Source organism: Melozone crissalis, unplaced genomic scaffold (assembly GCF_028551555.1).
Source record: "Melozone crissalis strain CALT ecotype California unplaced genomic scaffold, PUWL_Pcris_2 ptg000012l_1, whole genome shotgun sequence".
NCBI lineage: Eukaryota > Metazoa > Chordata > Aves > Passeriformes > Passerellidae > Melozone > Melozone crissalis.
The window spans coordinates 1873849-1890298 of NW_026535790.1; the positions used below are offsets into that span (position 1 = coordinate 1873849).

General features: G+C 54.6%; 1 protein-coding gene across 3 annotated transcripts in view; it reads right to left on the reverse strand.

The window, feature by feature from the left end:
- Nucleotides 1-4945: 4945 nt before the first annotated feature.
- CUNH16orf96 (chromosome unknown C16orf96 homolog) overlaps nt 4946-16450 on the reverse strand; it is an 85275-nt gene continuing 73770 nt past the window's right edge. For all 3 annotated transcript variants that reach the window (XM_054270884.1, XM_054270885.1, XM_054270886.1), the window contains 8 exons: nt 15086-15179; nt 13618-13721; nt 11289-11429; nt 10398-10479; nt 7663-7800; nt 6630-6785; nt 6130-6270; nt 4946-5481 (listed from right to left, as the gene is read on the reverse strand). In XM_054270884.1, coding sequence (XP_054126859.1) covers nt 5368-5481; nt 6130-6270; nt 6630-6785; nt 7663-7800; nt 10398-10479; nt 11289-11429; nt 13618-13721; nt 15086-15179 — 970 coding nt within the window. In that variant the 3' untranslated portion in view covers nt 4946-5367. The remainder of the gene's footprint in view (nt 5482-6129; nt 6271-6629; nt 6786-7662; nt 7801-10397; nt 10480-11288; nt 11430-13617; nt 13722-15085; nt 15180-16450) is intronic.

Sequence of the window (16450 nt, forward strand, 5' to 3'; positions counted from 1 at the left end):
CCCACAGCAATCCCTGCACCCAGAGCAATCCCTTCCTGCCCCAGATGGGACTCAGGGACACGGCCACAGAGCCCTGCTGGGCCCAGCCCTGCTGTGGAGACACAGGACAGGGACCAGGCACGTGGGACATGAGGGTGGTGGCCTTGGTCGTGGCCAGGCTTTGGGGATGTTCAGAAGTGCCACTGGCCCATGGAACCACAGGATTGTTGTGGTTGGGAAAGTCCTGAGATCATCAACTCCAAGCATCCCTCAGCACTGCACACCCATGTCCCCAAGTGCCACATCTACGTTTTCAGATGGTGACCCCACCACTGCCCTGGCAGCTGTGCCAGTGCCTGTCCACGCTTCCCATGAAGGAATTTTCCCAATATCCAACCTGACCCTCCCCTGGCACAGCTTGGGGCTGTTTCCCCTTGTCCTGTCCCTGTTCCCTGGGGCTCCCCCAGCTGTCCCCTCCTGTCAGGAGCTGTGCAGAGCCACAAGGTCCCCCCTGAGCCTCCTTTTCTCCAGGCTGAGCCCCTTCCCAGCTCCCTCAGCCCCTCCTGGTGCTCCAGCCCCTTCCCAGCTCTGTTCCCTGCCCTGGACCTCTCCAGCCCCTCCAGGTCCCTCTGGCCATGAGTGGCCCAGACCTGTCCCCAGCCCTGGAGCTTTGTCACCGTGCTCAGCCCCCCCAGCTGGGTGGAAGGGCTGGAGCTGGGCTGGGAGCAGCTCTGGAGCTGTTCTGAAGGATGCAGAGACCTTCAGAGCTTTGGGACTTTTCTGGAGCAGTTTTGAAAAGGTTGGAGAGATTTTAAGCGATTCAGAGCCCTTTTCAGAGGAGGTGCACAAGAGCTGGAGAGCTTTGGAGCAGCTCTGATTATTTTTTATGAGTTTTTGAGATGCTTTGGAGCTGTTTTAGGGTTCCCTGTGCCCCTCTGATGTCATTCAGAGGGGGTTTAGGGTAGTTGCAAACTGAGTTTAGAGATATTATTAAAAATTTTAACCCTTTTGAGAGGCCCATGAGGAAGGTCCAGAGGGGTTTCAAGGGCCTTTTGGAGGCTGTTGGGGCACTCGAGGAGTTTCACAGCTGCACAGAGGAGGCTTGGAGAGCTTCAGAGCTGCCAGGAGACCTTTCCTATGATCTGTTTTGAGCTATTTCGAGGAGTTCTAGAAGAGTTTGGAGAGCTTCAAGTGCTACTTCGAGGCAGTTTTGGCATCTTGGTGCCTTGCAGGGCTGGTTGGAGGGGCATGAGAGCTGTTTGAGCAGCTCAAGTGGTTCAGTAATGGCCACAGCTCCATCCTTCCAGAGCCTAGCTGCTCAAAAAGGAGATTTACAGCTCCTTGAAGCCACCCAGCAGCACAGAAATACCCCCAGAGCTGTTTACCTACCCCATTTCTAGAGCAACTTCGAGACTGAGAGGTTGAGATTTCAGAGGAATTTTCAAAAGGAAGCTTCAGAGGTGTTTAGGGAAATCTTTGGTGCACTCTAGAGCTGCTTGGAGGGTGCAGAGCACTTGGGAATGCAACAGAGGTGATTTACAGATGCTCAGGGATGCTTTGGACGTGCTCAGAGATGTTTTAGGGCAGCTCAGAGGTGGTTTAGGGCAGCTCCAGGATGTTTCAGAGGTGCTCAGGGATGGTTTAGAACAGCTCAGGGATGGTTTAGGGCAGTTCAGGGACACTTTGGAGCATGGCAGGGATGTTTTGGAGGAGCTCTAGGATGGTTTTGGGCAGCTCAGGGATATTTTGGAGGAGCTCTGGGATGGTTTTGAGCAGCTCAGGGATGTTTTATGCCACTCAGGGATGGTTTTGGGCAGCTCAGGGATATTTTGGAGGAGCTCTGGGATGTTTTTGAGCAGCTCAGGGATGTTTCATGCAGCTCAGGGACATTTTGGATCATGTCAGGGATGTTTTGGGACAGCTCTGGGATGTTTTGGAGGAGCTCTGGGACGTTTTTGAGCAGCTCTGGGACGTTTTATGCAGCTCAGGGATATTTTAGAGCATATCAGGGATATTTTGGAGGAGCTCTGCGGGTGTTTTGGAGCCTCAGTGCTGCCCTGAGCAGTCTGAAGCGATCTGGGGGGTTTCAGAGCTCCCAGGGTGTGTCAGAGCCTTTCCCAGCTCTTTGCTGCTGCCCCGAGCAGTTCAGAGGAACAGTCTGGAGCCATCCGGAGGCACGGCGGGAGCTGGGAGGGGATTCTGCACGTTCAGGCCCTTTGGGGCGGCTTAAAGGGGTGGGGAGGGGTGGAGGAGGCTTAGAGGGGTGGGGAGCAGCTTAGCAGGGAGCTGAGGGCGTTGAAGGGATTTTGGAGCCGTTCGGAACAGCCGAGCGCTCCGAGGGGCTCTCCCGGCGTGGAGGGAAAGGAAGGGAAAGTTCCGAGTTCCTGCGGGAGGGGAGGGACCCAGAGCCCCGTCCCAGCCTGCCCTGGGCAGCAGGGCCAGCTCCCAGGGTCCCACCTGGATCCTCCAGGAAGGTGAACAGGGAATTCCCCCATTGCCACCCACACAGCTTGGCTGGCTGGGGAGATTCTGGCTCCCTCTGACCTTGATCCCTCTGGAATCAGCGGGGTCCTGCCTTCCTCATCCTCATCCTCCCGAAATCAGGGCATTCCAGCCAAGTCCAGCCTCTCTCATTCTCATTCTCATTCTCATCCTCCATCCTCATCCTCCTCCTCATGCTCCCAAAATCAGGGCATTCCAGCCAGCTCCAGCCCCCCTCATCCTGATCCTGATCCTAATGCTCCCAAAATCACAGCACTCCAGCCAGTTCCAGCCTCCCTCATCCTCATCTTCATTCTCATCCTCCCAAAATCAGGAGATTCCAGCCAGCTCTAGCTTTCCTCATTCTCATTCTTTCTCATTCATCCTCATCCTCCTCCTCATCCTCATCCTCCCAAAATCAGGGTACTCCAGCCAAGTCCAGCCTCCTTCATCCTCACCTTCATCCTCATCCTCCCAAAATCAGGTCCAGCCAGCTCTAGCTTTCCTCATCCTCATTCTCATCCTCATCCTTCTCCTCCTCATCGTCCCAAAATCAGGGTATCCCAGCCAGCTCCAGCCTCCCTCATCCTCATCCTCATCCTCATCCTCATCCTCATCCTCATCTTCATCCTCATCCTCCCAAAATCAGGAGATTCCAGCCAGCTCTAGCTTTCCTCATCCTCATCCTCATCCTCATCCTCATCCTCATCCTCATTCTCATTCTCATTCTCATTCATCCTCATCCTCATCCTCCCAAAACCGGGGCACTCCTTGGTGCAGGAGCATTTCCACTCAAGTCCAGCCCCACTGGAGATGCAGCACTTGGATATTTGGGATGCTCCAATGCAGCACTGGGATCCTCAGGATGCTCTGTGGAAGAACAGTCTCTGGGCAGGAATAGTAACAGCTTTTAATCCGACAAGAATTGATACATCAGTTAAGACAATGCCATTTTTGCCTCTTTTTTTGGGGACTTCCTTCACATAGCGGTTGGGAAAGAGGAACATTTTCAGGATGTACAGTTTTTGTCTTGTTTTTGTTTTTGTTTTTCTCTCTCCATAGGGACTTTAAAGCATGGTGAATGTGCAAGTCAGTGCTTTTTGTTTGCTTAAAACTTTTTTTTTTCCCCCGGTGCTTATTTACAGTTACAGTACCTCTGTGAGAGCGACAGGAAAAAACAAACGATTGTTTGAGACCTGGGGATCCAGGATCCCAAGTCGAGAAAGGCAGATCTCCAATATTTATATATTTATACATATATATATATATATATATATATGCTTTTGTGTATACACAGATACATTTCTCTCTTCTTTTAAAGTATTAAAAAAATGGATCAACCTTCATTCTATAAAAATACCTACTCTACAAGATAGAAAAATTTTCCCTCTCCAAGTATACACTGATTTACACCCAAAGCTTCTCTGGAAATGTACATTACGTGGCTTCTTCCCGCGGCCTCGGGGCAGGGAGGGGAGCAGGGAGGGAGGGCTGGGGTGGTGCAGGGGCTGCCCCGGGGTTTGGGGCTCACCCTGACCCCGCTGCCCCACAGGGATCAGCCCCAGAGTGGCTCGGCCGCTGTCCCCTGGATGAGTGGTGACAGTGTCCCCCTGCACTGGGTCACCCCCAGGGCTGGAGGGGTTTGGGGGGAGCAGGCACCCCCCGGGATTGCTGTGGCTTCTGCTTCCAGGCCGTCCTGGCATTCCCAAACCTGAGGGGCAGGAGGAAGAGGAGCGGCGGGCTGAAGCCGGTGCCGGGGATGGCGCTGGCTGTGGGGGACAGCGGCCACTGCCGGGTCACGCTGTGCCACGGCCGCTGGTGCCAGCGCGCCCAGAGCTGTCTGATGTAAACATGGCTTGTGTTTCCAGGGAGCTGCTGGTGTTCTCCAGCTCCCCTCCCCGTCGGCACAGAGATTCCAGCCCCGGCCGGTGCCAGGGATGAGGAACGAGGGGCTCCTCCAGCCCGGGAACGGGGGAAGGAGCCGGAGCAGGCTCTCCCTCCAGGGCTGCAGCTATCACCAGCAGAGCCCTGCTCCGGCTGGCAATGGCACAGGCCACTGTCCCCAGGCTTCGGGAGGCGAGCTGGCCACCTCGGGGCTCCACTGCAGCCCCAAAGCGCTGCGCGTCCCAGCCAGGGTGAGGAGAGGCGGCCGGAGGCGCTGCAGCCTTGCCCCGGTGCCGCAAGAGCCTGTCCCCAGCTGGGGACGAGGGACAGCTCCTCCCGGAGCCACCTCAGCGGCAGAGCCCGGCAGCAGCAGCAGGAGGAGGAGGAGGAGGAGGGAGCAGAGCCGGGATGCCGAGACGTGCCGACAGTACCGAGCCACGGACAGCAAAAATAAATAAGGAGGCAGGTGACCGAGTGTGCTCACGCCCTGTCCCCGAGAGCCCCGGGCTGCCCCCGCGGGCCCTGCACGCAGCCCGAGCACGGGGCAAGCATGGGCTGAGCCAGCTGGATGAGGCCATTTGCATTAAGTTAATTAAAAAATAAACCAAAACCCCAAACCAAAAGCAAACCCCAACCCTGTGCGAGTCCGGGAGGCGCTGCCCTGGCTCTGCCCGGTGGATGTGTCAGGGACACTTTGGCACAGCGGGGCAAAGTCAGCGCTGTCGCTTCCATCGCCATGTCCCTCGGAGGGGCGGTGCCTGTCGGGACAGTCCCCAGCGCCACAGGCACTCCCTGCAGTGTCCCTTTCCTGAGCTCCTTCTCCAGGTTCCCTTTCACCCCTCCACAGCCAGGAGGGCTTCAAAATAACGCAGTCAGACAACAAAGCCTGCCTGCTGCTTTTCCTTTTCCCTGGTCCGTGGCTCAGTCACTCCCCGACCTGAGGCTTCCTTGTGCCTTCATCAAGTGCAAAGACGTTTGGAGTCCCTCTTCATCCTCTCAGAGCACCAAATCCTCCCGGCTGCACTACTTGACCTCCAGGATGGAGGGGTTGGTCTCCATGATGGCCACGATGATCCTGTCGATGTAATCCTGCAGGCGGAAGTTGATCTCCTCCTGCTTCTGGATTGCTTCCATGAGCTGCAGCACAGGGAGAGGAGGGAGAGCTCACTGCCTGGCACTGCCCAGGGCTCTGTGCATCCATGGCTGGGACATTCCTGACCTTGTTTAAATGGCCAGGGAAAAACTGGTTCTGCTCACTCCTGTGAGCTCTCAGCCTGATGGAGAGAGCTGCCCTGCAGAGAGCAGGGAGCATCACATCTCCATTGATCCCCAAAATATCCAGGTGTGTTTCCCCACTTCCCGAGGTGTTAAAGATGTAATTCCAGTGTTTGTGCAGGCCCAGCCACCCCTGGTTGGTGCTCAGGGAGAAAATGTGCTGGAGGAGCTGGGATGTCCAGGGGGAATGTCCTGGCTCCCAGGGGTTTACAGCCAGCTCCAGACTGATGGACACAGCCCATCAGTGGTGGCTGTCCCAGGGCAGCAAAGCAGAGCTGCCAGACTCAGCAATGGGCAGGGAGCAGCTCCCCTGTTCCCAGCAGGGAGGGCTGGCAGGCAGGGTCAGTCCTGAGAGCTCTGCAGATAATTGTGTGGGGATTTCTCTGCTCTTGCCAGCTTTCAGGGGAATTTTGAGCATGGGCTGGGCCAGACAGGGCACATCCCCTCCTCCCAGCCATGCCAGGTGCAGGCACCCAGGAAGGAGCAGTGTGAGTTCCTCATGGCACATACCTCATCTCTGGAGACAGAGCTGATCTCTGCTGCCAGGGACTCGGAGAAGGAGGCTGAGAACAGGTTCTTGGCTCCCTGGATGCTCAGGTTGATGATCTGCCCATTGAGCTCATCGTTCTGCTCCTTCAGGTTCCTGTTATCCTGTTCACACACACAAACCACACACTGCTGGAGCAGCTGGTGCTCAGAGCTGATCCAGACCAGCAAAGGCAGACAGGGGCTCACCCTAACACAGCTCACACAGGGCTGGGAACAGCACATGGGCTGCTGCCTCCACCTCAGCAGAGCCTGGAGAACCTCTGGAAGCATGGGAACACACTGGGAAGACCCAGGGGGCACAGCAGAGAGAGAAGGGCTCCTGCTGTCCCTGAGAAAGCACCAACTCCCTCTCCCAGCACTGGGCTCCTGGATCCCCTCCAGCCCTGGGAGAGAGCCCCAGACCCTGCTGGTCCTCCCTTGGCATCAGGGAATCGTTTCCCTGCCAGCCCAGCCCTCCTTACCTGCTTGAGCTGCTTGATCTCCTGCTCCAGCTCGGTCTCCCGTGTCCTGCTGTTGTACTCCTGCAGCCCCATGCTGCTGCTGCGGCCCCGGCGCTGCTCTGCCTCCAGCTTGAAGAGCTGCAGGTGCTCCAGCTGCTTCCTGAGGTCCTCAATGAGCTGCAGGGCAAGGCAAGGGGACAGCTGAGTGCCACAGGCCTGCCAGATCCAGCAGCAGCCTCTGGGTGTGGCTGCTCTGGGAGCAGCTCATGGATTGCTGCAGCAGGATTGTTGGCCACAGCAGGGGCTGCCCCTGGATCCCTGGCAGTGCCCAAGGCCAGGCTGGATGGAGTTTGGAGCAATCTGGGACAGTGGGAGCTGTCCCTGCCCATGGCAGGGAGTGGAACAAGATGAGCTTTGAGGTCCTTCTCAACCCAAACCATTCCATGACTGAATTCCTTTCTGGGGGGAGCTTGGTTTCCCCTTGCTCCCTCACACCCCCAGCAAGCAGGAGATGGGGAGCTACTGAAACACATGAGCACAGCCCTGCAAGGACCTTGCTGGAGGGCCAAAGATGCTGAGTTTGGGTCTGCAGCAGCACAGACCCCCCAGCAATGTGGGTCCCCCCCGGGCAGCTCCCTCTGCTGCAGGGTTGGGTCCCCTCAGTGACACCACGGTGACAACTCATTCCACCTTGGGCCAGAGCTCCTTTCCTGCCAGCCCTGCCTGAGCCCCCAGTTCAGAATCAGCAGGCACAGATGATGGAGCACTGGGAGGGTGTGATCCAGCCCAAGCACTCAGCTCTAACCCCTCTCTGCCTCTGCACTGCTCCTTCAGGCAGGAGGGGAAGGGGCCAGGGTGGCACAGCCCCTGCAGGGACAAGGCTGGGTGAATCCCAGAGCAGCACAAGGGACTGAGGTGCTGCAGCTCAGCTCCTGGACCCCTCCCCACTGCCCAGGCAGCACTCCCTGCTCCAGGCACCCATTCTGGAGAGGCTGCCAAGGCCACATTCCCACATTTTGGGGACAGGGCTGTGGCAGGCCCAGACCCCACTCACCTCCTGTGTTGACTCCTTCTCCTTCTGGAACTGGTGCCTCTCCTGACTCAGCTTGTCTCCCATCTTCCTCTTTTTCTCCTGCTCCTCTGTGAGCTGCACAGTGAGGTCCTCAATCTCATCCAGCAGCTTCTGCTTCTCCTGCAAGGACATGAGCAGCCCAGTGAGAGGCCCTGGGGCCCAGCTGGGTGCTGGCTCTGCAGGGAATGCTCCTCTCCTGAGGCACCAGGAGGCTCTGCCTGCTGGGATTCATCTGCTCAGAGCTTGGCAGCACTGAGGGAGCACTCAGGGATGGCTCCAGAGTGACTCCACATGAATATCCACCCTTGTGCTGCTTTCTGGGAAGCACCATGCTGGTGTGGAATGGGCTGGAGCCAGCACGGGGCTCCAGGCCAAGGAGAGACATTAAATCATAAAGCTCCTTATGTCTGGATTTCAGAAAAGTCCTGAATCTGAGATCTTTACCTCCCTCTTGGTTTCAGACATGAAAGGTTTGAATTGAGGGCTGATCCAAGAAGGAACAGAGCAGTTCAAGCTGGGATGTAAAATACACAGGCCAGCTCTGTTCCCTTCTGCTTCCCAAAGCCTTGGCTGAGTGTTTGGGATGCAGGTGAAGATGCCAACAGCCCCTAGAGCAGCACCTCTGCCTGTGCCCAGCTTTCCTGCTTCTTACTCCACCCCACCATCACGGATTCTGGGGGTGCACAAGGAGCTGGGAGGGGACACAGCTGGGACAGCTGATCCCAAAACTCAAAATGGATATTTAATACTAAATGACAACATGTTCATCAATACAAACTGCGGGAAGAATGAGAAAAGGAGGTGTTTGCAACGATGGCATTTGTCTTCCCAAGTCACTGTTGGGCTCCCTGACTGATGATGGAGCTCTGCTTTCCAGGAGATGCCTGAACACCTGTCTGCCTTGGGAAAAAGTTAATTAACTCCTTATTTTGCTTTGCTTCTGTGGGCAGCTGTTGCTTTACTGAATAAACTGTCTTTTCCCTCAACCCCCAAGTTTTACCATTGTTGCCCTTCCAAATCTCCCTGGCTCACAGGTCCCAGCCCCATGGGAAAGGTTTAGGCTTTCAGAACTCCACAAATGGCACAGGAGCCCTGCAGTGCTGGTGATGGATGGCCCCTGGCACACAGGGCTGAGGAGCAGCTCACGGGGGAGCTCCAGATGCTGGCTCTGTGCTGGAACCCTGGCTGTGGGAATTTCAGACTTTCTGTGCTGCCAGGCACTGACCCCCAGAGAACACTGCACTGACCTGAGGCTGTGGAGAAGCTTCCAGAATGGAATGGCAGAACTGGGATTGTGGGTGTGGAGTTTGAACAGAAGTGTGTAATAACCCAGGGTGGAAAACTCACAGTTTAAGGGTTTAGAATACAGTGATATATATAAAGCATGATGGAGGTTTTAGGGCAGAGGCTGCTCCTTCTTCTTCACCTTCTTCTCCATGGGTTTGGGTGGTTTTGTGTAATTGGATAAGAAGTCCACATTGCAGATCAGGGGTGGTTGGTTATTGGGTTAAAAGTAAAAATAATTTAGGTGTTATTTCTTAATTGGACAGTTTATCCTTAAAAGGCCTTGTAGAGAGAGAGAGATGGAGCTCCATTTTTAGTTTGTTAGACTGAAGTGCTGCAGAACTCACAGTTTGTGAGACTGTGACAGAGATAAGAACTAATAAAGATCTGAGCCCCAACAAGAAATACCTTAGTGTGATTTAATCCTGGCCCTGGCAGAAAAGAAGCAAAGACTCCACAGCTCAGGGGTGTCCTGCTCCATGAGCAGCACCAAGCAGGAAAGGCAACAGTGACAACAAAATCCTGATTTTTGGGCACTGGACAGGAGAGCAGCTCATCAGCCAGGCTTGTTCTGGGCAGGGAGGGGCAGTGAGTGCAGCTCCTGCTCCTCCTTCACCTATTCACTGTGGAGGAAAGGAGAATGGCTCTGCATGATGAAAACCAACTTCCCATGGCTGGGAATTCACCCTCAGAGCCACTGGGGCTTTCCTGCCCCCAGCCTGAGCTGTGCTCACCAGGCCCTGGCAGATGAACATCAGGAGGATGGAGCTGCAGAGCTCTCCCATGGGATTAAACACGGATAAAAGGTCCTTCAGCTGGGAGAGGAGGTTTGATCTCAGTTCAGTTTTAACTTTAATTCTGCCCCAAGCTTGGCAGAGACAAAATGCAGCCCCTGCTCCAGGTGTCCCACCTGTAACCCACCCCATCCCTGAAGGTGAGGCTCCTGCCCATCCCAAGGAGCCTGGGGAAGCCCCAGCCCTGCAGGGCCTTGGATCCTGGGCAGGGTGACATGAGAGGGGCTGGGAGGTGACACAGATCTTTGGAAACTCAACTGACAAATCCCAGGACAAGGAGATGGAGCATCCCTGCTCCTCCTCCCGCCCTGCACTGGACTGGCCACAGGGATGGGGACAGGGATGGGGACAGGGATGGGGACAAGCTTCCACAAGAGGGCACGAGTCCCCTCCTGAGCAGGCACTGCCACAGGGATTTATCAGGGGTTTATTCCCAGCTTCCAGGCTGAACAGTGGGAGACTGCAAGGATAACTGTGTGGGATAGTGCTGTCCAAAGTAGGGTCTGCAGAGACTGGAAAATGGAAGCAAATGGTTTGTTACATTAAATGGATCTTGTGTTCATGAAAATTCATCCCAAAGCCAGAATTTCATCCCAAAATCAGGATTTCATCCCCAAACCAGGCACCCTGTGGCCTCACCTCCTCAAGCCTCTCAATGTTGGCTCTCAGGCAGGGGACACAGGACCTCAGCTCGCTGTTCTCATCATCCAGCTGCTGCAGCCTGCAGAGGGAACGGGTGTGAGACTCATCCCAGCATCCCACATGGGGGAAAAACCTCCCCAGGAATATGAAACCCAAGGGAAGGCAGCAGGGATTCATCTGTTCAAGGCAAACCCTGAGATGTTTCTGCTGCCAGGAGGAAGAGAGGGGCATCTACACAACCCTGACATCCACCAGCTCCAGTGCTATTCTTTGTTCCAAGGGTTTTTCTGTTCCTGCACAAGCCCCAGCAGCAGAGACAGCAGAGCAGGGGGTCAGAGAGGGCTTTGGGTTTGCATTCCCAGGTAGAACCCCACTGTCTTTACCTTCCATGGACTGCATGAGATGAACTACAGCAAAACACTTTGGGGAAGATGGAAAAGCCCTGTCAAATACCTGACACCTCTCCCACCCCACTTCTGCCTTTGGAATCCACCAGGCAGCACAGAGCACCCTGGCTGGGACACTCTGCCTCTTTCCCAGCTGTTTGTCTGTTTCCATCAGGGTGGAAAACATCTGGGCATCAAAAGTACCCCAAGGGGTGATTTATAGGAAGCAGCATTGACAAATCCCCTCTTCATCCCCTCACTGCAGGACAGGCATGTGGATAAAGGGTGGGAGCTCAACTTAAAATGCATCAGAGCAGCTCAAATAAAGAACCCAAGATTAGGTCTGTGGGGCAAAGGTGGAAATAACCAAAACTCAGGGTTTGTGGTGATTTTAGTCACCCCTTGAACCCATTAAACTCCCTGCCTGCCTCCCTGTACCCCCCAAGGCTGCCTGGGCACAGATTCTGGGCTGGCTCCAGGAGAGATGCCCCCCCAGCCCCACCTGGCCTGCAGGTTCTCGATCTCAATGCTCTTCTCCCTCTCCATTTTGCTGAGCAGCTCCCTCTGCTTCTTGATCTCCTCCAGCAGGGTCTGGTCAGCCCTCAGCTCCTGCTCCTTCAGCTGCTCCTCGAGTGCATTTGCTCTGCAGAGAGGACAAAGAGGGGATTAAACTGCCCTGAGGAGCAGCTGCCATCCCAAGGCAGGGACCAGTCTCCCCTCCCAGCCCCTCTCCCACCCCTCAGGTGAGCTGGGAGCAGCAGATGGTAAAACAGAACAAGCTTCCAGGGAAAACACAGCAATGACCATCTCAAACAGCTCCACTGCATCCCAGCAGATGCAACAGGAGGAGCAGCACCTCTTCCATCACAGTCACCACCAAGTCAGGTTCCTTAAGGAACACAAGCATGTTATTCAATTTCCAGCCTGGGAAAGAAGTCTATTTTTAATTATTTTTAAATGTCTTCTATGCATTAGAATTATTTCCAAGTGCAGCCACACACATAGACATCTCTTCATGGGAATCTCAGAGTCACTGAGGTTGCAAAAGACCTTTAAGAGCTTCTAAGCCAAACAAAAATCCCAGGGTTTGTGGTTGCACCTGCAGCAGCCATGGCAGAGAAATCCTCCTTCAGCTGTTTCCAGCAGGAAGTGGTCTCATTGCTCAGAGAAAAGGCAACAGCCTCAATCCCTCTTATTTTCACTCTCTTGTGATCCCAACAAAAACCAGGGGATCTGCAGGTCACCCATGCCTGTCTGTCAGCAGAACTGCAGATCACAGAATCCCAGACTGGTTTGGGCTGGGAGGGACCTTAAATCCCACCCAGTGTCACCCCTGCCATGGCAGGGACACCTCCCACTGTCCCAGGCTGCTCCCAGCCCTGCCCAGCCTGGCCTTGGGCACTGCCAGGGATCCAGGGGCAGCCTCAGCTGCTCTGGGCACCCTGTGCCAGGGCCTGCCCACCCTCACAGGGAACAATTCCTCATTCCCAATCTCCCATCCAGCCCTGCCCTCTGGCAGTGGGAGCCATTCCCTGTGTCCTGTCCCTCCATCCCTTGTCCCCAGTCCCTCTCCAGCTCTCCTGGAGCCCCTTCAGGCCCTGGCAGGGGCTCTGAGGTGTCCCTGGAGCTTCTCCTCTCCAGGTGAGCACCCCCAGCTCTCCCAGCCTGGCTCCACTACCCCAGGTTGCTCCAAGCCCTGTCCAACCTGGCCATGAGCAGGGATGGGGCTGGAGCTGGAATTTCTGCAGTGGCTTTGCCCAGGAGAAGGCTTTTCCCAGCTGATCCCACCCTCCCCAGCACCCAGCTCACCCAGAGCCAGCAGACACTTCCAGGCCAAGCTGCTGAAGTGAAAACATTTCCCTCACTCCCAAGTTTATCAGGGCTTAGGGAAACCTTTGTTTGAGAGGCTCAGTTCCCTGACAGGACTGTTACTTAACAGAATTACAGCCCTATAGATAAACTCTGCTGGCTTTATCTGCCCAGGGTACAGCTATGCTGGGAGAGAGGAGCCTGGCAGATTAGCACACACAGGGATTACATCATGTGGGATCCAAAGGGCTGCACCCTGGCCTGGATCCAGCAGGAGGCAAGCCTTGGAGCTCCAGGGACCATTTGGGGCAGGAAAATATATTAAACATAAATATGATATGATGTAAATACGGCCATGATATAAATATAAACATGATATAAATATAGCCATGATATAAATATAACCATGATATAACTATAACAAAAATATAACTACAACTAACTATAACTATAACTATAACTATAACTATAACTAAAAATGTTTTTAAAAAAATCAAGACCCAGAGTTCCAGAGACCTTTTGGGAGGGACACATGGAGCAGGGAAGCACATTAAAAAAAACAAACAAACAAATCAAAAGACAAACAATAATAACAACAAAACCCCATCCTGAGTAGGAAGGGAGCCACAAAGATCATGGATTTCAACTCCCAGCCCTGCACAGACACCCCAACAATCCCACCCTGAGATCATTGTCCCAACACTCCTGGAGCTCTGGCAGCCTCAGGGCTGTGCCCATTCCCCTGGGCAGTGCCAGCACCCTCTGGGGGAAGAACCTTTCCTGATCTCCACCCTGACCCTCCCTGATATAGCTCCAGCAATTAAAAGCCACATGTAAAAACCACCAAAAGCCAAGTCCTGCAGCTCCAGAGAACTTAAGGCCATAAAATACAAAATCTCCACGTCACTGTGTCCTGTTTTCAGCTGGGATGGAGTCAATCTCCCTGGAAAGGGCTGTGGTTTGGATTTGGGAAGGGACTGAAGCAGGAGGAGGGGGGGAAAGGCCCCAGGTGAGGCTCTCACCTGTGCACCAGCTGCAGGTTCTCCTGCCGGAGGCGGCTGTGCTGCTCCCCGTTGGCAGCCGTGTCCTTCTCCAGCTCCGTCACCCGCTTCTCCAGGAACACCACCTGCAGCAGGGACAGGGATCAGCCTCTGGGCAGCCCCAAACCCAGAGCAGCCCCCCACAGCATCCCCAAACAAGCAGGGCTCCCACTGGAACTGAGCACTCATGCCTTGTGTATCAGCATCCCTTTAAAACACCCTTTTCCACCTGGTTTCCCAGGTTCTGATGGCTCCTGTGAACCAGTTTGGGGTCAAACACTTCACTCTTTCCTTTCTTCAACCCCTTCCTGATAGCAACCTAAAAGCAATCTAGAGGGAAAGATCCTGGTGGATCCCCAGAGCTCCATGTGCAGCCCTGAGGCTGGATAACTCCCCACTGCCTGGAACAGGATGGAAACGCTGAATTTACAGATGGAGGGATCAATGACAGCTGGTAGGGAAGGAAAAGAGTTGTGGATTTTCTCCCTGTACCTCCACAGGGTTTATTCCAGCTGTATTTGCATTTAATTCATTCCAATTCCATATAAAACAATCCTGGGGGAGAATAAATGAGGAGCATGTCCAGAAAAGCCAAACTCTGGCTCTGGGAGAAGGGCAGGAGACATGGGAGTGTTAAAGAGGCCATGCAGACACACAAGGCCTTTCCCAGCAGTGCCTTTTCCATCAAAGGTTTCCCAAGTCAAATGCCTTAAGGAACTCAACTATTTTATTCAACTTCCCCTTGGAAAAATGTTGTTATTTATTTATTTTTCAAAGGTTTTCCCTGCATTATAATTATTTCTGAGTGCAGCTACACACATACACATTTCTCTTCCACACCAAACTCCTCAGGACATTCACATTCCAGAGCTAAAAGGCCATTTCCAAGGAGTTTCAGGACTTCAGTAGACATCTGCACAATCTTAGCTTCTTTTCCCTGTTTTTTAACTAGGAATACTCAAAATCTTTCTTGTGCTCCCATCTTATCCTACAACTCTTTTCTTGTGATACCTCAGGAAAATCCATCAGCATCAGTACAAAACCAACCCTACCCTGACAGCACGAGCAGAGTGTGACAGCATGAGCAGAGTGTGCCAAGGAGAGGAAGTTTCTCTTTCACATTGGGTGGGCTGCCTCAGAAAAGCAGAACAACATCTTGTGTGAAGGAGAAGTGAAACTGCTGCCTGTGAACAGCCCAATCCTCCTCCCAGCACTCTGGGGGAAGCCACAGCCCCTGGAGAAGATGCAGTGTCACCTCCTGACCCTGCAGAGCGTCTGGAGCGCTGCTCTGCTCCTCCATCCCCTCCATGGGGAGGGCTCATCTGAAGGGAGGAGCCTCACCCTGATCCTGCCTGGGAACACTGCAGGGTCCCACAGACTTTACTCCAGAACCCTTTCCTCTCAACATTTCAGCAAAGCTCAGGGCAGCAGCACGCGGAGGAGGCCCCACCTTGTCGGTGATGTCCTCGTCGGTGCACTCCAGGCTCTCCCGGTAGGATTCCTCCATCACCCCCACGGCCAGCGAGCTCGTCTGGTGCAGCTGCCTGAAACAGAGACAAACCACCCCGACCCACAGCAGCAGCGGCATCAGCCCCAGCACCGGCACCATGGCGACACCAGGTGACAGCGGCCGGCCCGCCGCCACCTCCCGCCCTCCTCAGCCTCTCCAGAGGATCTGCTCTCTCCGAGTGCTGCTGTCCCCTCACCACGGAGCTGTCCCGGGAAATCCAGCGCTCCAACGTGGACACGGGGCCGGGACTTCACACCGCGATCATTGATTGCTCTTTGGAATGGGGAGAGATAAGAGCTCCCTCTTCCCACTTTCCTTCTTTAGCCCAGCCCCAAGGCCGTGCATTATCCAGCACAGGCCAGAGTACTGCCAGGGCTGATAAGGCTGGGAAGAAGTGGGGTGCAAGGGGAGGGAGGGGGGCAAACCCCCCGAGGCTGCTGTGACCCCCCAGCCTGGGTGAGCTAATCATTAACGAGGCCTCGTGACAGCAGTGTCCCAGCTTTGTGACAAACGAAAGGAGATCCTGGCTGCTCAGTGTCCCAGCTTTGTGACCAGCTAAAGGACGCTCTGGAGAGGGGCTGCTCGGTGTCCCAGCTTTGTGACAACCTAAAGGACACCTTGAGGAGGGGCTGCTTGGGGTCCCCAGCTTTGTGACAAACCAAAGGGCACCCTGGGAAGGAGCTGCTTGGTGTCCTCAGTTTTGTGGCAAGCTGAAGGACACCCTTAGGAGGGGCTGCTCGGTGTCCCAGCTTTGTGACAAGGAGGGGGAACCAAGCAACCCCTTCCCAGAGTGCCCTTTAGCTTGTCACAAAGCCAGGGACACCCTGAGAGGCTGCTCAGTGTCCCAGCTTTGTGACCAACTAAAATACACCCAGGGAAGGGGTTGTTTGCTGTCTCAGCTTTGTGGCAAGTTAAAGGACACCCTGGGAAGGGGCTGTTTGGTGTCCCCAGATTTGTGACAAACTAAAGGACACCCTGGGAAGGGGTTGTTTGGTGTCCCCAGCTTTGTGACAAACTAAGAGACACCCTGGAGAGGGGCTGCTTGGTGTCCCAGCTTTGTGACAAACTAAAGAGTACTCTTGGAAGGGGCTGTTCGGTGTGCCAGCTTTGTGACAAGCTAAAGGACACTCTGGAGGGGCTGCTTGGTGTTTCCAGTTTTGTGACAAACTAAAGGACGCCCTGAGGAGGGGCTGCTCGGTGTCCCCAGCTTTGTGGCAATCTAAAGGACACCCTGAGGAGAGGCTGCTCGGTGTCCCCAGCATTGTGACAAACCAAAGGACACCCTGGAGAGGGGCTGCTCCCTCA